This window comes from Callorhinus ursinus, unplaced genomic scaffold (genome assembly GCF_003265705.2).
Source record: "Callorhinus ursinus isolate GAN/ISIS: 27379988/994484 unplaced genomic scaffold, GSC_fseal_2.0 scaffold11, whole genome shotgun sequence".
Classification (NCBI taxonomy): domain Eukaryota; kingdom Metazoa; phylum Chordata; class Mammalia; order Carnivora; family Otariidae; genus Callorhinus; species Callorhinus ursinus.
Genome location: NW_027397073.1, coordinates 23,145,919 through 23,166,936, shown reverse-complemented (window position 1 = coordinate 23,166,936; position 21,018 = coordinate 23,145,919). Strand labels below are relative to the sequence as shown.

The following is a 21,018-nucleotide window of genomic DNA, read 5'->3' as shown; positions in this document are numbered from 1 at the left end:
TTGCGGGCCCGCCGCCGGCTTTCGCGCGTGCGGCGGGCAGAAACCCGCTTGGCGGATGGGCGGGGCAAGGTTAAGGGAAGCGACGCCCCGAGCCCGGGCTGAGGGCGGGGGAGCGGTCAGGTCGCGGCGGTCCCCAGTACGAGCGTCCACGGCTCTTTCCCGGGCACGGTTTTGGGGCTCGACTTCCCCGTTTCTAGATTCGCTGGTTCCAGGGCGGCCCCCTTCCTGCCCCCGAAATGAGGTCCAGTGGCTTCCAGACCACGAGCGTCGCTCCCTCCCGCGCCCTTTAAAGACCGATTTTGTGGCTTGACACCTTTTATCACATCTGCTCCTGCAGGGATGAATTAATGACAGGAGTTAGGCTTTGTGTGTGTGTGTGTGTTCGTTTGTTCGTTCGTTCCTCTCTTTAAAGGAAGTTTGCTACAAACTAGAAAGTTATGCGATTGGAACAGTTCTGTCCGTTCATGCGAAATGGCATAAATAGACCAGAATTGGCAGGTGTTTCTTTGACGCTGGTGATAACCACCTCTGCTTGTGTGGTGGTGGTACATTTGCGGTCCTGGAATTGGCTTTCTTTCGTGGTTACGAAAACAGTTTTAGAAAACATGTTGCCTTTTGATGAGAAGCATCATCAAAATAATACATCTTAACAGTAGTGCTTCCTTACAAAATGCATTATCTTCTTATCTGTTTGATTTATTTTCCTAATGCGTGTGGCAGTCACTTCTAAGCAGAATAGTTAATAGCATTGTTGTTTCTTTTAGTGTTACAGTTGGTAACGATAGAAGGATGTATTAATTGTCAGTTATGGGCTGGACATTGTTCTGTACATGAATCATCTCAAAATAACTCTTTGAGGTTGGTCCTGTTATTTCCACTTAACAAATGAAGAAACTAAGGCTTAAGAAGGTTAAGTAACTTGCACAAGATCACAGGTTTTAGGTGGCAAAGTCTGGATTCGAACTCAGGCAATTTAACATAACAGCTCCAGCCCTCTCTTAATTCTATTGCTCCTTAAGCATTGTTCATGTTGTTAAAGTAATTGCAGTGTTGTACTCATGAATTTTAATCTTCATCTTTTACTCATGAATTTATTCTTTAGTGTCCAGGCATCCTGGAAGTTAGAGAAGAAATAGTTGCCCACACTTCCCCCTCCCCACCTTCCTTCATGTGTTTATTTGTATGTGTATATATACACACACCGCACACTGACAAAATATAGATGAGTATATAATCTATTGTGTATCTACTAAAACTAAATGAGTTACATGTTACTATGTTACATGGTTTGCAGAAATACAGAAAAAACAGTTTAATTCTTGTCTTCTAATGTTGGACCTTTAATTAGCTTTGAACTTTGATTTGCAATCTGTATTTGATTCTTTCATGGTAATTACAAAGACTTAATTAAAAGTTAGGCATAGAGCCCAGATATGCTGATAGAACTTTTATCATATATTAAGGAAATGTTGGGCTATGCTTTTGTAATTCTTCATTCTCTTGAGAATTAAATATACTCTTGCTCAGTACTTACTCCTGAGAAAGAACTGCTTACAGGTTTCAGCCTTACAAGCTGTTTATGTATGTTTTTGTCTTTTATAATTCAGTTGTTATGGAAACACATTAAAAATTCATAAAAGAAAAACTCATTTACCATTTGAGAATTGCTTTTGCAAATTAACTCCTATACTGCTGAGGCATAACTTGTATTTAGTTGCCTATAACAATAAGCTATTTTAAACTATATTAGTTTTTATATTAAGTTAAACTAAAATTCTAATTTATGTTGGTGAATTATTGACAAACTTAGTCATATTTTATTTATTTTATTTTTTAAGTAGGATCCACACCCAACTTGGAACTTGAACTCACGACCCTAAGATTGAAACCTGAGCTGAAATCAAGAGTCAGACACTTAACCGACAGAGCCACCCAGGTGCCCCAAATTCAGTCATACTTTAAAACATAAATAATAACTGAAACCTATAGTTGTTTACTGAGGATCAGTTTTAGGAGGAGGGCAAAATCCATACTATCAAAATCACTCTACATTTGGTTTTCTAAAAATCTATTTTATAAAAAGTTAACTTTTATTTTAAAGTCACCATTTTGATTATATGGCTGTATATTTCCTTTGATCAATATTTACAAATTTCAGAAGTAATGTAAAATACTATATTGATTCTGTAGATGTTGTTGTTCAGAATGATATTTGATGTTGCCTGGATCTGTATACCATCCAAATTCTCATTACTGACCTAGAGATTTGATTTGAAATAGTTTAAATAAATGCTAACCATGAGTATCCTTATAGCCTCTTAATAAGGATTTCACAGTAGAAGATGTTGATGCAGAGACTAACAGGCATTCAGAAGACACCTTCTGACCACCTTAGTCTGTTTCTACTAACAGTGCTTAGATAACTAACATTTATAGAGCACTTAGAGGGCACTGTGATAAGCATCTTACATGGATTATCTAATTTAAATCTTAAAATGTCCCTGATTAGTAGGTCCTGTTGTTTATCATTCCCATTTGAGTGATGAGAAAACTGCAACAGACTTATTCAAAATCAGAGTTAGCACTGGCCAAGCCAGGATTTAAGTCCAGTAGTTTGATTCCAGAGCTTGCCTTTGACTACTCTGCTAAACTGCCTGGATATGGATTTTATTGAATAAACTTTCATATCAAGTAGTCAAGCTCTTTATGATGATGATAAAGCTCTTAATTGCTTGATACTTTATAAATATCATCATTACTACACACAGCTCTGCAAAATAGAGTTCCCCTCCCCTGTTTCATTGACTTCTAAGGCAGTCCTCAGACTTTTGGACTTGATGGGCAAGTGTGTATAGGGGGACAATTGGGACCAGACATAGACTGCCAACTTTTAAATCTGTCAAGGTTAAGGACCCTTTTAAGAACCTTGCAATCCACCATCCCCATCCTTTCATAAAAGAAAAGAATTTTTATCACCAAAAAGGGAGGAAGATCATAATTAGAACAAGAAAACAAAGAGAATAAATTTTGTTTTATGAACGACTATATTGTATTGTCCCAATCTTTCTCATTTGGCCACACACCAGCGAAAAATGTGTTCCAGGCTAACACCAAATCAGAGTCCATTTGGGAATGCCTGGGTGACACAACTGAATCCAAAGGGGTGATGAGCTGAGTCCAGATTCAAACTCCAGTCTGACTGCAGAGCTTGTGCTCATTGCATCCAGTCATGACCTCTAATTTCGGTCTCCCTTGCATCGCCCACCTTTAACCCCAAGTAGGGGGCCAGGGAGAGTAGTCTCCAGCAGCCCAACCAGTGGCCTAGCAGTTTCTGTCCCAGTCCAGTTTATAAACACCAGAGAGTAAGTTCCAGGGCAAGGCCATGTGAATGACACACCAGGGGGAGAAACCAGAGGCATATCTCAGTATCCCAGAAACTGTCAAGGAAGCAAGCAGCTTGATTTTACATATTAATTAAAAATTAGAAGCCCTGCCTTTTGGTTCCTGTATTTACTTCACTCATTCTTAGAGTTCTTCCATCCTACCTGCATAACATAACATTTTATTTTGTTGCCTCTCATTACTGGTATTTAAGCTTCCCTGTCTATCTCTTAGTCCTTGGTTCTAGTTTTGGCAGATTTTTTTTTCCTTAATTTCTTTTAACTTACGAGCACTGTTTTAAAGACACTATTAAAATTACTCTTTTATTTTACTCTCTATCACTAGCCATTTCAGTGATAAAACATTCTGTAATTATAATATTTTTTTGCATATAGTCTCATTTGATCATCACAATTATCTATAAGGCCGATTTGACAAGTGGTGTTATCTTCATTATACAGACTAAATTTGGTATTGGAGAGAAGCAAAACTTTAACCAGGAGTTGAAAATAGATTTCATATATTAGAATGATGCTCTTAAGTTAACAACTGAAAGGAAAAACTTGAATTTTCTTTACTCACATTTTCAATTCTTCTGGCCACTAAACATGGGATTTTTTTCCCCCACACCCAGCAGTTCTCCAGTTCTCAGCAGATGCTGACTGGGTTTGCTTTAATTTAACTTAATTCTGACACTGTCCATACAGAGATAGCTTCATATCCCATAGGTTAAGGGTTCAGTCCCAAAAGACTGCCCCTACTTGAGATGCCCGTTGCAAGTCCCAGGTTGTGACCCATACTTCTGACCAACTCTCTATAAATTGAGGCTTCCCACAACCCCCTCCTGTTTTGATGATTTGCTATAACGGCACACAGAACTTGGAGAAATACTTTACTTATATTTGCTGATTTATTATAAAAGGATACAACTCAGGGACAGATGGAAGGATGCATAGAACTAGGTATTCATGGGAGTGGGGGGTGGGGAGATATAGAGCTTCCTTGTCCTCCCTGAGTGTGCCACCCCCCAGCACCTATATGTGTTCGCCAACATGAAAGCTCATCCGATCTCCTCATTAAAGAATCTTCAGGCCCTGCCCATTTCCCTTTCTGGAGGTTCTGGAGTGGGGCAGAAATTTCCTACTCTAATCACTTGGTTTTGCTGGTGACCAGCTCTATCTTGAGGCTTTGTAGTGGACCATAAACTCAAATGTGATCAAAAGTGGCTTCTTATGAATAACAAAAAATACTCTTATCATTCAGGAAATTCCAAGGATTTTTAGGAGCTCTGTGCCAGAAACTAGGGACAAAAACCAAATATATTTCTTTTTTTTTTAAAGATTTTATTTACTTGTTTATTTTTGGGGGGGCAGAGGGAGAGCAAGAGGCAGAGAATCTCAAGCAGACTTTCCACTGGAGCCTGTGTTGGGGCTTGACCTCAGGACCCTGAGATCATGACCTGAGTGGAAATCAAGAGTCGGACATTTAAATGACTGAGCCACCCAGGAGCCCCCCCCAAATATATTTCTTATTATACCACAAGTACTGATTACAAAATGAAACTTTTTCAGATTGTCTTTGATTTAAAGTAAAAAGTATTCCGTACTATATCTTAGATTTGCCTACCTCACCAATATACTGCAATACTAATCCAGTCTTTTGGTACCAAAGTTTTAATTTTGACAAATAATGCTCTCTCCTGGAAGAACCACACAAACACATAATCAATGCTACCATTTCAATCTTTTTAAAATTTATTTTGAAATGATTTGAAAGGCTTTGGTTGCATACATCATACTTCTTGGCCCCTTCATACTTCACTGTGTTTTCAGAACAAGGATATCTCTTCCATATGATTATCAAATACAGAAAATTTTACAGTACTTTTATTTAAGCTACAGTATATCTTCCAGTTTTGCCAGCTGTCCCAATAAGTGTCCTTGATAGCATTTTTTTTAATTCAGGTTTTGCATTTAGTTGTCATATGTTCAGTCTTCTTTAAATTACAGTAGTTCCTTACTGTTTGTCTTTCACTGACTTTTTAGAGTGACCCAATTATTTTGTTGTATATCCCTTATAATTCTTTTTTATTATTATTATTGAAGTATAGTTGGCATATGACATTGTATAAATCTAAGGTGTATAACATTAATTTGATATATTTATATATTGTAACATGATTGCCATTGTAGTGATAATTATCACCTCTCATGTTATGTAGTTATCATTTCTTTTTAGTGGTTGGAACAATTAAGATCTAGTCTCTTAGAAAGTTTGATGATTATAATACAGTATTATTGTCTGTATTCACTATACTATGCATTATATCTTTAGGCTTTATTTCTTAGGACTCTCACTGCAAGTTTGTACCTTTAAACATCTGTCCTAGCCTCCCACCCCAGTCCCCATCTCTCATGATTCTTGATGTCCTTATAATCAGATAGATTTTTTGTTTTTGTGGCCACACTTATATGAAATATCCAGAATAGGTAAATCCATAAAGATAGAAAGCAGGTTGGTGGTTGCAGGTACTGGAGGAGGGGAAGAACTGTTTAATGGGGTAGAGTTTCCTTCTGGGATGGTGAAGATGGTTCAGAACTAGGTGGAGGTGGATTGTACAACATTATGGATTTTCTAAATCCCTCTGAATTGTTCACTTTAAAATGGCAAGTTTTGTTATGTGAATTCACTTCCGTAAAAATTAACTTAAAAAACAATCCCACTGTAATGGTTTGCTGCACCCCGTATACAAACCTTGATTTCTAGGCCAATAAAAATTCCAGTAAAAAACTTACTGCAGGATAATTGCAGTGATTTGTAATGATTAAGATAAATGGGCTTTGCAAAGTGATTTTGAGTGGGAGAATTGATATGCAGAAGAATCTATTATATTCCCATTTTAAGTATTTAATGTGTAATGTGTTATGTAGAGTTTTCCATTTTGGGAAAACTTCCCTTGTGTTTGTGATGGTCGTGAAAGGGCAAAAACATGTTTTCTAGCCAATTTGCATGTTTTTTAATATTAAATAACAGATTTTTTTGAAAACAAAAAAATATTTAGTACATTACATTTAAATGCTGACTATTATTAGTACATTAAAATTGTACAGCTAGATTAAGAATTTGAATAGCTTCTCTTCCTCTGAATGTTTATCCTGCAGGCTTTCCTGTTACTTACTTTTCCACCTTCAACCTAAACTCCCATATGCATTTACATGGACCGCATGTCTTTGTTTCTTAATCTCTCAACTAACTTATTTCTCTCATAATTGGAAGATACATGCCTTGCCACACTTGTGGCTTAGAAAAAGAATAAATGTTTAGGGGCGCCTGGGTGGCTCAGTTGTTAAGCGTCTGCCTTCGGCTTGGGTCGTGATCCCAGGGTCCTGGGATCGAGCCCTGCATCAGGCTCCCTGCTCGGAGGGAAGCCTGCTTCTCCCTCTCCCACTCCCCCTGCTTGTGTTCCCACTCTCGCTGTGTCTCTCTGTCAAATAAATAAATAAAATCTTAAAAAAGAATAAGTGTTTAGCACACTGTAGTCTACAGTATACACAAAATAGCAATGATTATTAACTAGGGACTTAGAGTATTGTCAGGAAAAGTCAGTCGGTGTCTTCGCCCAATTATTACCTTTTTTTTTACAACGGTTACAACCTATAGAAACGTAAATGTACTTTAATAAAGCTTTTTCAAATGTGGAAAATTAAGCTTTCTATATCTGCTTTTGAAAACTGATACCTGATGTGCATGCAGTTCTATATGTTTCTCATCCTTTGTTTGCTTCTTTTTCCCCAGGTGAAAGGAAAGATGTTGTCCCGGTTGAGAATAGTCGCTACGCCCTGTACTCTCGTGTGTCGTCATATGCACATAAGAGAAAAAGGCAAGACACTCATGTTGAACCCAAGAACAAACAAGGTTAGTAACATTAATACTAACATAACATTTTCTCTCTTCCTGGTAAAGGTTTGATATATTTTAGACTGATAAAGTATGAACTTTTTTTATTTTGTAGCTTTATACTAAAACTGTTCAGAGGTAGGTGCTTTTTCTGCATGACTCTCCACTTTTCTCCACATGGCAAGAATCATGACTGCTTTATGGGTCCCAGTTTCACCCCTCACAACTTATAGAACCAGAAAAAGATTGACTTTGTTTCCTAGTTTCAGCTCAAAAAAATCCCTAGTATAGCAATCTAACCAGGACTTTTGGCCAGTGTGGGATATTTAGATTTACCCAGCTCAAATCCAGTTGAACCCTTGGAAGATGGGGTTAAAATTGTAAAATGAAATTTTGTCTAATGTCTATACCTCCACCCAGCTTTTTGGGCACAAATCATTGCACACAAGTGCTTTTGTCCATTGATCTCACAGTACTGCTTCAAAGTGGAGAGACTTGTGACCCCCTCTTTATACTCTTGGGGCAGAAGTGATGGGCCTTATTGATACCTAGTCTTGCCTTTATTCCATGTCCAAGCTGTGTTCAATCGGCAAGCCCCTCTCTATTTTCTAGTGGTGATATTAATTAGTAAGTACACATACTTCTAGAAAGAGATTTCTTTACGGAAAGCTTGTAAGAGGATACATTGAGTTCATTGTGATATGTGAAATTTACTTCTTGGGAATAATGCATTCAGATTAAGGTGTGATTTATTTTAAAACAACGGTCATCAGAAATTTGCCAATCCCACTTGTTTCCCATGATGGGAGTGGAGGATAACTAATTGTACAGTATGATATGTTTTGAAGGATTTCAGGCCTACAAAGGGAAATTGACCAAGGGTTACCCAGAGTGCCTTATCTTTGCATTTTTGGTACCTTGGACAGAATGAGAATTCAGCAGGCAGTAGTGAATTAAATGAAGCTTAACGAGGGATATTCTAATCCTCTCTTGTTTTTGCCTCGCTTCCCCAAATCTTGCTTGCTCTTCAAGATGCAGCTCATTCAAAATCCAGTTCTCCTGTAGAGCCTTTTCATACACCATAGACTGGAATAATCGCTCCCTTCTCTGAAACCCTGTAGCAGTTTTTATCTTCCTGTTCCTATGGCAAGTAATCAATATCTGTTGCTGTGTGCTTCCTTTCATGTCTTAAGTTGTCATTGAAGTAATTGTTGGTATTTAAATTTTCATGAATTTCTATTTCTTAACTATATTTCAGGTTCCTTTGGGGCAGGGACCATTCAAAATTTTATATTTTTTACAATGCCACGGATATAGTAAATATTTGCTAATTGTTGTTCTTATTTTATTTTTATCCTTACAGAAACTATTTAAAATGTATTATGAGGGAATTGTGAGAAATATATAAAGTACATTAAGTGGCAAATTAATTTTAAGGAGGAGGGTAGTCTAAAATGCATTACGGTACTTCTGTAAAGAAAACAAAATCTAATGCTCTGGCCCTCTGAAATCTCTAAGGTTGGATAGCATCTGTAAGATTACCTCATTACCAGATACCACCTCACACCCGTCAGAATGGCTAAAATTAACAAGTCAGGGAACGACAGATGTTGGCGGGGATGTGGAGAAAGGGGAACCCTCCTACACTGTTGGTGGGAATGCCAGCTGGTGCAACCACTCTGGAAAACAGTATGGAGGTTCCTCAAACAGTTGAAATTAGAGCTACCGTTCGATCCAGCAATTGCACTACTGGGTATTTACCACAAAGATACAAATGTAGGGACCCGAAGGGGTACGTGTACCCCAATGTTTATAGCAGCAATGTCCACAATAGCTAAACTGTGGAAAGAGCCAAGATGCCCATCGACAGATGAATGGATAAAGAAGATGTGGTATATATACACAATGGAATATTATGCAGCCATCAAAAGGAATGAGATCTTGCCATTTGCAACGACGTGGATGGAACTGGAGGGTGTTATGCTGAGTGAAATAAGTCAATCAGAGAAAGACATGTATCACATGACCTCACTGATATGAGGAATTCTTAATCTCAGGAAACAAACTGAGTGTGACTGGAGTGGTTGGGGGTGGGAGGGATGGGATGGCTGGGTGATAGACATTGGGGAGGGTATGTGCTACGGTGAGCGCTGTGAATTGTGCAAGACTGTTGAATCACAGATCTGTACTTCTGAAACAACGCAACATATTTTAAGAAAAAAGGAAAAGAAGAAGATAACAGGAGAGGAAGAAAAGGGGAGTATGTCAGAGGGGGAGACGAACCATGAGAGATGATGGACTCTGAAAAACAAACTGAGGGTTCTAGAGGGTAGGGGGGTGGGGGGATGGGTTAGCCTGGTGATGGGTATTGAGGAGGGCACGTTCTGCATGGAGCACTGGGTGTTATGAACAAACAATGAATCATGGAACACTGCATCAAAAACTAATGATGTAATATATGGTGATTAACATAACAATAAAAAAAATAAAAAAAAAAGATTACCTCATTACCCCTTAAGCATCAAGAAGAGTTTTTTGTTGTTTGTTTTTAAGAAGGAACATAGATTAGTGATTACGATTTGAGGGTCATGAACTCCTTGGGAACTTAAAAGAAATCAGGTTTGTGCTTCAAACATTGTAGGCTTAATGTTTTAAGAGTATGTTGCTGCTATGATTAATAAAATAGTAGTTTTAGGCAGTATTGAATTAAGATTGTCTATAATCTTTTAAGATGTTCTATAATCGCTGTCTACTAAAGGCAGACCTGTTACTGTGTCTGTCAGGCTTTTTCATTGTGGTAAATAGTGTACAGTTTACAGTTGTAACAATTTAGAAGAGTAGAGGTCAGTGGCATTAAGTACGTTCAGTGTGGTGCCTCCATCACCTAAAATGGAAACCCAGGAGCCATTCCGCAGTCACCTTCCCCTTCCCCCTCTCCCCTTCCTCTTGGCAACCACGAATCTGTTTTCCTATAGATTTGCATATTCTGGTTTGAACATGAGATTCTTTATGAAATTTTTTAAAAGTCCTTACACTTCTGAGGAGTGGACATCGTCGTGCTAGGTTATAAGCAGGAGTTTCGGTGTGAATTTGAATTTACTAGCCATGAAACATTCACTCTTCACTTAACCTCTCCAGACCTCCGTTTTCTCCCTGAAATCATGTCGGTAATACAGCATTTTGAAATGTTCAAAAGGCTGTGCAGGTGGAAGATTGGATTTCCCCTTTTCTCCTCATGCTCATTTGGTAACCTTTTTAAATAATTTTTTGTTTTTTTTGTGTTTTTTTGTTTTAAGATTTTATTTATTTATTTGACAGAGACACAGCGAGAGAGGGAACACAAGCAGGGGGAGTGGGAGAGGGAGAAGCAGACTTCCGGCTGAGCAGGGAGCCCAATGCGGGGCTCGATCCCAGGACCCCGGGATCATGACCTGAGCCGAAGGCAGATGCTTAACGACTGAGCCACCCAGGCGCCTCTAAATAATTTTTTGAAACTCAGCTCTGCGTTCTTTCCTGTAGGAAGCATGCACTTTCCAGTTGTACCTGGAGCACTGGTTTTATGGTTCTTAGTTCTGTGAGGGTTTTGTTTGTTTTTATTTTAACTTCCCCTGGCTAGATCTCTAATAGTAAACTAATTCAAATTTTTCTTATTTTTTGCATAAATAATAATTATATTATGACTAATAAAAGAAAGAAAAATCACATTCCTGCCATCCCAGTTTATCATCTGTTTTTATTTTGCCAAATCCCCTTAAAATTATATTTACTGGGACACCTGGGTGGCTCAGTCAGTTAAGTCACTGCCTTCCGCTCAGGTCATGATCCCAGGGTCCTGGGATCAAGTCCCACATAGGGCTCCTTGCTCAGCAGGGAGTCTGCTTCTCCCTCTGCCTGCTCTGCCTGCCGCTCCCCCTGCTCGTGCTTTCTCTCTCTCTTACAAATAAATAAAATCTTTAAAAAAAAGTATATTTACTTTGAAGATCATAGGATACAATTTTATATGCCATTTTACTACTGGGAAGAGTATATTATAAATAATCTCCATGATGCTTCATAAGCCTTCTATATATGGCTGCATAATAGTCCAGTAGGTAGATTTAGAATCACAGAGACTGAAGAGAGACCCAGTTTGACCCTTACAGGCTTGTAATCCTCAGTGTAGATATAACCTCTTTGGATCCCAGTTTCTTCACCTAGACTGTTGTGGAGAAAAAGGAAAATTATAAAGCTACTTTAGGCACTGTAAATTCTATGTAAGTGTGAGTAACTCCTTTCAGGGGATGTTTTATAATTTAGTTAGCCATGATGCTATTGTTGAATATCATTTTCAGTCTTGACATTATGAATCATTAGTTATTAGTTAGCAGCTTTGTAAGTACGTATTTGGTAACTTCCTAATTCCTGACAGTTTATTCTGACTGCACTTGGAGGGAAACAAATAGAAGGAGATTTTTCTTTCTTCCCAGTGTGTTTACGTATACATTCAAATCTAGTTAATGGATTTTTATCAATATTGGCTTATGTGAAGAAACTGGGTGTGTCTAAAGGAAAATAGCTCAGGGGATCTTTCAGGATCAGCCAAAGGAGGCACACTTCCACTATGTTAATTGGGAGGGTATTGCTGTGGCATAGATGAGAAAAGGGCAGACATGGTGGGACAGGTGGCCGGGGGACGGATGGAGAGAGGAGGAGAAGTGGGCTGTTAAAGAACTGATCAAGGCGTTCATTTGAAGCTAATGTCATCTTTGCGGGGGTTGCTTCACTTGTTAATACCAGGCAAATTTAAGCATTTGATCAACTATTAACATAAATACTTAATATATAAAATTGTTGTTTAAATCATTTTAACTTCTACCCTCCATGATAAGTAAAATGCTTTCTTTTTTAACTTTTTTTTTTTTTAAGTAGGCTCCACCCCCAACATGGGGCTTGAACTCATGACCCTGAGATCAAGACCCAAGCCAAGATCAAGAGTTGGACACCTGGGGCGTCTGGGTGGCTCAGTCCGTTAAGCATCTGACTCTCGATTTAGGCTCTGGTCATGATCTCAGGGTCGTGAGATGCAGCCCCGCGTGGGGCTCCGCACTCAGCTCAGAGCCTGCTGGAGATGCCCCCGCTCCTTTTGTCCTTCCCACTGCTCTCACACTCTTTCTCTCTCTCTCAACAAATAAATAGTGGGGCGCCTGGGTGGCTCAGTCGGTTGGGCGGCTGCCTTCGGCTCAGGTCATGATCCCGGAGTCCCGGGATCGAGTCCCGCGTTGGGCTCCCTGCTCGGCGGGGAGCCTGCTTCTCCCTCTGACCCTCTTCCCTCTCGTGCTCTCTATCTCTCATTCTCTCTCTCTCTCAAATAAATAAATAAAATCTTTTAAAAAAATAAATAGTAAAATCTAAAGAGTTGGACATCCAACTGACTGAGCTACCCAGGCACCCCAAATAAAACGCTTTTGAGTATCCCTTAAACCTAAGTAGGAGATAGGCAGTGACACCTTGTGTAGCCAACTCATTTATCTTTGGCAGTAGGGTAAGTAAATCACCTTTAAGTGAACTAATCAGTTCATTTAAATCTAAAGTTGAGGGGCGCCTGGCTGGCTTAGCATTCGACTCTTGATCTCAGGGTCATGAGTTCATCCCCGCGTTGGGTGCAGAGGTTACTTAAATAAATAAATGAATAATTTTAAAAAATGAATGAAGTTTAGCTTTTCCACTTTAGCCTTGTACTAGCGTGGGAAAAGGAGGTAAGGGTGACAGTTTGGGTTTTACCTCTTTTATATATCCCAGCCTCAGGTGAAATATAAGGAGAAACATGAGGTGCAAAGATTTAGTGATTTCAGTCTCCTCCCTTTTCTCCTTTTCCAGTATAGCTAAAGATTTGTCAATTTGGTACATCTTTTGAAAGAACCAACTTTTGGGTTCACTGATTTATTTTTCCAGTTGTTTTTTCTGTTTTCTATTTCATTTATTTTCACTCTGATCTTTTGTATTTCCTTCTTTTTTGCTTCAGGTTTAGTTTGTTCTTTCTCTCCCCCACTAGTTTCTTAAGGTGGAAGTTTAGATTATTGAATTGAGATCTTTCTACCTTTTTAATGTGGACACTTACAGCTCTAAATTTCCCAGGAGGCATTGCTTTCACTGCATGCCCATAAGTTTTGGTATGTATGTCTTAATTCATCTCCAAGTATCTTCTAATTTCCTTTGTGATTTCTTCTTTGGTCAGTTGGTCATTTAGGAGTGAGTTGTTTAAAATCCATGTATTTGTGAATCTATACTAGATTCCTTCTATTTTTGATTTTTCTATTATTTCCTTCTATTATTGATTTTTAATCTCATTGCATTATGGTTGGAGATCATACTTTGGATGATTTAAAACCTTTTAAATTTATTGAGACTTGTTTCATGGTTTAATATGTGGTGTGTCCTGGAGAATATTCTATGGGCACTTGGTTTGAAGGATGCGTATCCTGCTGCTGTTTTGTGGAGTGTGACATACACGTCTGTCATGTCTAGTCGCTTTATAGTGTTGTTCGGGTCTTCTGTTTTCTTCTGATTTTCTGTGTAGTTGTTTTCTCCATTATTGGAAGTGAGGTATTGAAGTCTCCAACTTGTCTTTCTTCCTTGGATTCTGTCAGATTTTGCTTCATGTATTCTGGGCCTTTTTCACAGATGTGTATATAATTGTTACATCTTCTTAATGGATTGACCCTTTTACCATTATAAAATGTCCTTCTCTATGAACAATGTGTGTTTCACAATCTATTTTGTTTGTCATTAATTTAGCCATTCTAGCTCTCTTTGGATTACTATTTACATGGTATATGTTTTTCCATCCTTTTACTTTCTACCTAATTGTGTTTTGAATCAAATTGTGTCTCCTGTAGACGGCATAAAATTGGATCATGTTCTCCATCTTGCCAATCCATGCCTTTTTATTATAGATTTTAATCCATTTACATTATATAATGGTTGATAAGATACAATTTATGTCTGTCATTTTGCTGTTGATTTTCTAAGTGTCTTATCTTTTTTTTTAAGTGTCTTATCTTTTTTATCCCTCTCTTTCTCCATTGTTCCCTTCCTTTGTGTTAAATTGATATTTTCTAGTATACCATTTTAATTCCCTTGTCACTTCTTCTGCCATTTTCTGATTTCTTTTCTTAGTGGTTTGTCCTGGGAATTATAATTACCATCTTTGTAACAGTCAAATTCAGATTGATTCCAACTTAATTTTAATAGTACATAAAAACTGTTCCTGTAGGGGCGCCTGGGTGGCTCAGCCGTTAAGCATCTGCCTTTGGCTCAGGTCATGATCCCAGGGTCCTGGGATCGAGCCCTGCGTCGGGCTCCCTGCTCAGCGGAAAGCCTGCTTCTCCCTCTCCCACTCTCCCTGCTTGTGTTCCCTCTCTCGCTGTGTCTCTCTCTGTCAAATAAATAAATAAAAATCTTTAAAAATAATAATAATAAATAAAAAATAAAAACTGTTCCTGTATAGTTCCAACCTTTCCTTTTGTCTGCTTTTTCATAAAAATTACGTTTATACATTGTGTGACCATCAATACAGATTTATAATTATTTCTTTGTGTAGTTGTCTTTTTTTTTAAGATTTTATTTATTTTTTGACAGAGAGAGACAGCAAGAGAGGGAACACAAGTAGGGGGAGTGGGAGAGGGAGAAGCAGACTCCCCACTGAACAGGGAGCCCAATGAGGGGCTCGATCCCAGGACCCTGGGATCATGACCTGAGCCGAAGGCAGACGCTTAATGACTGAGCCACCCAGGTAGCCTGTGTGTGTGTAGCTGTCTTTTAAGTCAGGTAGGAGAGACGAAGAGCCACAAACAAAAAAGAATACATTGATACCGACTTTTATATTTACCTATATGGTGATCCTACCTGTGTTCTTGATTTCTTCGTGTAGATTTGAGTTACTATCTAGTGTTTTTATTTCAGCCTGAAGGACTCCCTTTGATATTCCTTGTAAGACAGGCCTGCCAACAACGAGTTCTCTATTTTTATTTGAAAATATCTAAATTTCTTCTTCATTTTTGGATAATTTTGTAAGGATTTAGAAATTCCTGGCAGACAGTTTTTTCTTTCAGCACTTTTAATATGTCATCCTATTGCCTTATGGCCTCTGTGGTTTCTGTTAAGAAATTAGCTGTTCATCTTTTTGAGGATCCCCTGTACATGATGAGTGACTTCTGTCTGCTTTCAAGTTTCTTCTTTTGTCTTTTAACAGTTTGAATATGATGTGCCTAGGTGTAGATCTCTTTGAGTTTTTTTCTGATTGGAGCTGTTGAGCTTCTAGGATGTGTGTTTCTTCTAGGGGTAATGTTTCTCATCGAATTTTAGAAGCTTTTGGCCATTATTTCTTCAAATATTCTTCTATCCTTTTCTCTCCTTGCCTTCTGGGACTCCTGTTATGCATGTGTTGGCACACTTGATGGTGTCCCACAGGTCTCTGAGGCTCTGTTCGTATTTACTCATTGCTTTTTCTTTCTGTTTCTCAAACTGGATAATCTCAATTGATTTTTCTTGTGTTTGCTGATCCTTTCTTCCACCTGCTCAAATCTGCTCTTAAGCCCCTCTGAATTTTTTTATTTCGGTTATTGTACTTTGAATTCCAGAATTTCTATATTTGGTTCTTTTCATTGATATGCTGTAGTTAGTGGGATATCATTCTTGTACTTCCCTTTCGTTCTTTAGATGTGGTGTCTTTTTGTTCTTTGAATATATTTAAATATATTTAAATCACTAAAGTCTTTGCTTAGTTAATATAATGTCTGAGCTTCCTCAGGGACAGTTTCTATTAACTACCCTTGTTCCTGTGTGTGAGCCAGACTTTGTCTTTTTGCATGTCTTACAATTTTTTGTTGAAAACTGGACATATTCAATAATGTGGCTGCTCTGGAAACCAGATGTTCCTTCCAGGGTTTGTTGTATTGCTGTTGTCTATTTAGTGACATTTCTGAACTAATTCGTTCAATGTGTGTAAAGTATAATCGAACGACTTCTTTAAAGTCTTTATTCTTGCTTGATATGCCCACGAAAGTCTGCTTTGTTAGCTTAGTACTGGTCAACTAATGACTAGACGGAGACTTAAATACCTAAGGGCTCTGTGTACATGTTGGGGCATGCCTTTAGGACTCAGGCAGTTTACAACTACACATCAGCCTTTGCTTCCTGCTTCTCCGAGGCTCAAGGTTAGCCAGAGGTGGGAGCTAAGGGCCTTCCCAAATCTTTCCTGGACTTGCCTATAGCTCACGGTGACCGTCCAGATTCTTAGGAATATGTCAAGCTTTTCAAATTCTCACTCACCATGTGGACATTTTGTTCTTCAGCTTTTTGTTTTCAGCTTTTTGGTTAGTCTATTGTTTGCCTCAGCTCTTATCCACTGCCTTAGGCAGCTGCCATGTTAAATAATTACCTCTGATTGTTTTCAACAAGCTCTTCTGGAGAAAAAGCTGTTCACACTGGGTGAACTCCAAATCAGATTAAATAAAGATAGCCTTGCAAGTGGGGTCTTCCACTGAACCACCAGACAGGTCAAATAATGACAAATTTCCTGAGTATGGGGCTTTAGTATTATCTCTGGCCTCCCTCTAGTAGCTGCCAGGCTCTGTTTTTCAAAGCGATTGCTTCATAGTGATTACTGTTTTCTAGGCTACTGTGGAGCTGGGGAAGGAAGCATAGGAATAAGGCAAATAAAAATGTCATGAAGCTTGCTGTTCTTTTGAGAATTCAGCTGTTTTTCTTGAATAGAATGTTCCCTGATTAATGAACCCTTTGGTGAGTTTCCAGAATTCTGAAGAAGTTTATTCTGATCACTTGGCCAGTGTTCTTATTGCTTTTATAGAGGAAAAGATTTGGGAAGTCCTTACTCTGGCATTTTCACTACCATCAGTTGGATGAAAAGAATTAAACACACAACTGAATATCAGAAATTGGAAAAGATTTTCTTATGACATACGTTAATTTCTTCCTAAGTATCATTGCTTCTTTTGCCCTCTTCACCTCAACGTCACCTCTTTCTAGCTAAGGGTAGCTTCTGTCATCAGTTTGGTCTGTGTTCTTTCAAGCTGTATTCTGTTAATTTCATTTCTAATGTATGCAGACATCTGTGTATAATATGGTATAATATGTATTTTATGGGGGTTTTCTGAACATAATAGTCAACACTGAGTGTGTTTGATTTGCAGCTTGCTTTTTTTTCTTAACTATGTGTCTGGGAGATACTTCTACATAATTGGAAATCTGTGTTTAAGTGTATGGTGTGTCATGGTATGGAAATACCATAGGTTCCTTAACTGTTCCGTAATTGATGGACTTTTAGTTAGTTTGTAATAGTCAAGAGAACTAGAAGCAGTACTATAACTAATCTTTTTGTATACGCCTCCTTATTTTATGTATGAATATTTCTCTAAGATGGCTGTCCAGAAGTAGTGTATATACATTAAAATTTAAGAATATTTTTAAGTTGTCTTCTAAAAACTTAAACCTGTTTACATTTCCAGCAATGGTATGTGAGAGTAACTCTTTTACCACACCCTTACCAACACTAGAGATGATCAGTCTTACAAATTTTTTACAGCCTGGGCAAAATGATACCTTACTGATTTAAAAAAATTTACATTTAAATTGCATTTTGTAGGATAACACCATTGCAACCTCAGTAAGCAATAATTTTTCATCCTTTTCTCCTTTTTAGGGAATGGCATTTACATTACAAGAACGACAAATGCTTGGTCTTCAAGGACTTCTACCTCCCAAAATAGAGACACAAGATATTCAAGCTTTACGATTTCATAGAAATGTGAAAAAATTGAATGGCCCTTTGGAAAAGTAAGAGTTGATTAGATGTTTAGTTATTTATTGATTCTCTGATCAGAAAAATTGGGAGCATAATGGTTATTATTGTATAAGAAATGCAGTCTTATAATAAAGTTTGTGTTTTAGGCAGTTAACTATTATAATGATTATGTTTCCTTTATTTCACCGAATACTTGCGTTCACTATTCTAAAATTTAGCAGAAATCTATTTTTTAAGCTTAAAATCACAGAGCATTTCTGCCTTGAATGGAATGTTAGAAGCAAAAGCTATCATCTGATTTGTACCCTTTCTGTTCAACAACTTTTATTAATCCTCTACTTTGTGTGTGCCACTGTACTAACCACTGAGGTTGTAAAGTAGGTAAAAGATAGGTGACCATTTAGTATATCATCCAATCCAGTAACACACAGCCCTGCCTTCTAGGAGCTCATCAGTAGTTATACTGTGATCATCATTGTACTCGATACTGCAATGTGCCAGGACAATGACAAAAAGGTACATGCAGAGGATGTTCTGAAAGTTCGGCCCCTAGCCAAACTTAGGGAGTCTGTTAAAGCTTCCTAGAGAAAGTGATGCCTGAGCTGAGTTTTAAACAGTATGTTACAGGTGGCAGGTAAAAGGAGAAAGAAGGGCAAGGTATTCTGTGTAGAGGGATCAGTCTGAATGCAGAATTAGAAATATCTTTTGGGTTTGTTAAGTACAGGAATTTATTGTTTGATGACAGGTGAGAGTGGTTTCTTTGATCTGTCAAGGCAAAAGGAAGAGAGCACAATAGACTGAGAAATGATTGAGAGGAAAGGAAATGCAGACTTTTTCAAGAAGGTAGGTAAGGGGATAGGAAAGACACTGAACAGTAAGTAAAGCAAGCCTTGGGTTTATAGTCCTGCTTGGGGACTATATTTTGTGGGGAGTGGTATTTTTCAGGCTAGAAGGAAGTTGAAGGAGCTTGCGCTGTGAGGAATGAGCCCAGAAGAAAGGGTAACTGATAGAACAAGATCCCAGAGAATGGAAAGGGACATAGGGTCAGCTGCAAAAGTAGAGCTCATAGGGTCAAATGCAAAGATAGCACTGGGTTGAGTACAGAGGTCCAGGGCATAGGGTTGAGTGCAGAGGTAGAGGCTGGCCTTGAACAAGAAAAAAGAACAGCTCATTCTCTGAGGCAAAATTGAAGATAATATACAGACACAGGTAAGGGTAAACTATGTGGGTGGTGGAGCAGAGCTTGTGAGATCTCATCCCACCTGATGACCTTGATTCTCTCTATGATACAGAATATGAAGCTTGTGGCTAAGATTTATAAGGACCAAGGTTAAATAGAATTGGTAAGGAGAGTGATAAATGTTTAGAACAGCCATTTAGCCAAAAGTGAAGCTGAACAAGGACAGATTAAAGGCATGGGTAGGCCCGGAAGGCCTAGTGGCATAAGCTTATTTGTATTGATGCCATTCTGCCCAGCAATGTTATTTTTCCGCAGAAAAGGTGAAATGTAACAGTAATTCAGGTTTGGGGTTTGCTGGGCTGGCAAAGATGCTACATTAATTCATTCAGCTAATATTCATTCAGGGCTCTTATGTGCCAGGCATTGTTTTAAGCTCTAGAACTACAAAAATGAGAAATTCAGCCCTTGCCTTCAGGGGGTTCATGGCTGGAAAAGACTGACGCTGTGGCAGGGTAGTGCAGTGTTAAAAGTGTGGGGGTGTTCCACAGTGGTGAAGATTTGTTGAGAGTGAGAGGCTTGATCATGGGATCCACAGTGGGGAAAAAAGAGAGGCCAGGAGGGATCCTAATAGAACAGGAGGAAATGAAGCGATCCAGAAGCCAGAGATCTCCCTAAGAACTGTGAAGTGGGGCATTGTATAGCTAGCCAAAGGGGAGAGGGTTATGATCAGAGTACTGCATTAGTGGCATTCGAGATTTCTGAGCTGTAACAGTCCTAGATGAGGACAAGATCCAGTGGGAAGCATTCAGAAGAGTGACCAAAGTGAAATGAAGGTGAAAGTGAAGCTACTGGTATTATTTCTGCCTGCAGTAGCTACATAGGAAATATTATTCCTCTTATAAATAGAATCACTTCTCCCTACTTATTCACCAAATATTTGCCTACCACTTATATTCCATTAACTTTGCTAGTTACTGGAAATATAGATTTATATAAGGCAATAGTCCCTAGCTCATGGTATCATCCAGTCTGGAGGGAAGACAAAGTCAGGAAGTGGAGTGAGAATTGTAGTAGGAGAGTAGGGTGTTGAGGGACCTGAAAACAGGAAAATCTGTGTAGATATGTGTAGTGGGGGAGGGGAACGGTCAGAAAGGGAGAGTGTGCCACTTGTGTTTCATTCAGGGAGTGTAAGTATGGGACTGTGCATGGATAGAGAGTGTTCCAGGCAAGGGGTGCCTTGTATGTAGCAACACCAAGGTAAGAGATGTGGTGCATTTGAGAAACTGAAGTAATTTCAGTAGGAAGATGAGGCTAGAAAGTAGGCAGAGGTGTTGTTAACTATTTTAGAAGCATAAGCCTATTTAATGGGTGTTTGGAAGGCATTCAAGGAGAATAGAAATGGTCAGAGTTATTTTTTTTAAGAGAAGAATAGATTGGAGCAGGGGAGCAAAGTTCTTAAGGTGGGGCGCCTAGGTGGCTCAGTCAGTAAAGTGTCTACCTCTTGATTTCAGCTCAGTTTCTGATCTCAGGGTTGTGAGACTGAGCCCTGAGTTAGGCTCCATGCTGGCGTGGAGCCTGCTGAAGATTCTCTCTCCTCTCTCTGCCCCCACCTCTAAAAAAAGAAAGAAAGAAAGTTCTTGAGGTAGCCCAAGTGAGAAATGATGTTGGCTTGGACAGAGTGAGGGTGGAGGGGAGTTATAGGTATATTGGAAAATTATTTAGCATGTGGACACTGTAGGTCTTGTTGATTTATTAGACT

At 38.7% G+C, this 21,018-nt stretch overlaps 1 protein-coding gene across 5 annotated transcripts in view; it reads left to right on the top strand.

Annotated features, from left to right (window-relative positions):
* Positions 1-21,018, top strand: part of ME2 (malic enzyme 2) — a 54,919-nt gene that overhangs the window by 326 nt on the left and 33,575 nt on the right. For 2 of the 5 annotated variants that reach the window (XM_073898219.1, XM_073898221.1), the window contains exons 2-4: positions 1,842-1,936; positions 7,177-7,296; positions 17,978-18,111. In XM_073898219.1, the coding sequence (XP_073754320.1) occupies positions 7,189-7,296; positions 17,978-18,111 (242 nt within the window). In that variant the 5' untranslated portion in view covers positions 1,842-1,936; positions 7,177-7,188. Of the gene's footprint in view, positions 1-1,838; positions 1,937-7,176; positions 7,297-17,977; positions 18,112-21,018 lie in introns of all 5 variants that reach the window. The other 3 variants (XM_025886815.2, XM_025886814.2, XM_073898220.1) reach the window with 2 other exon arrangements.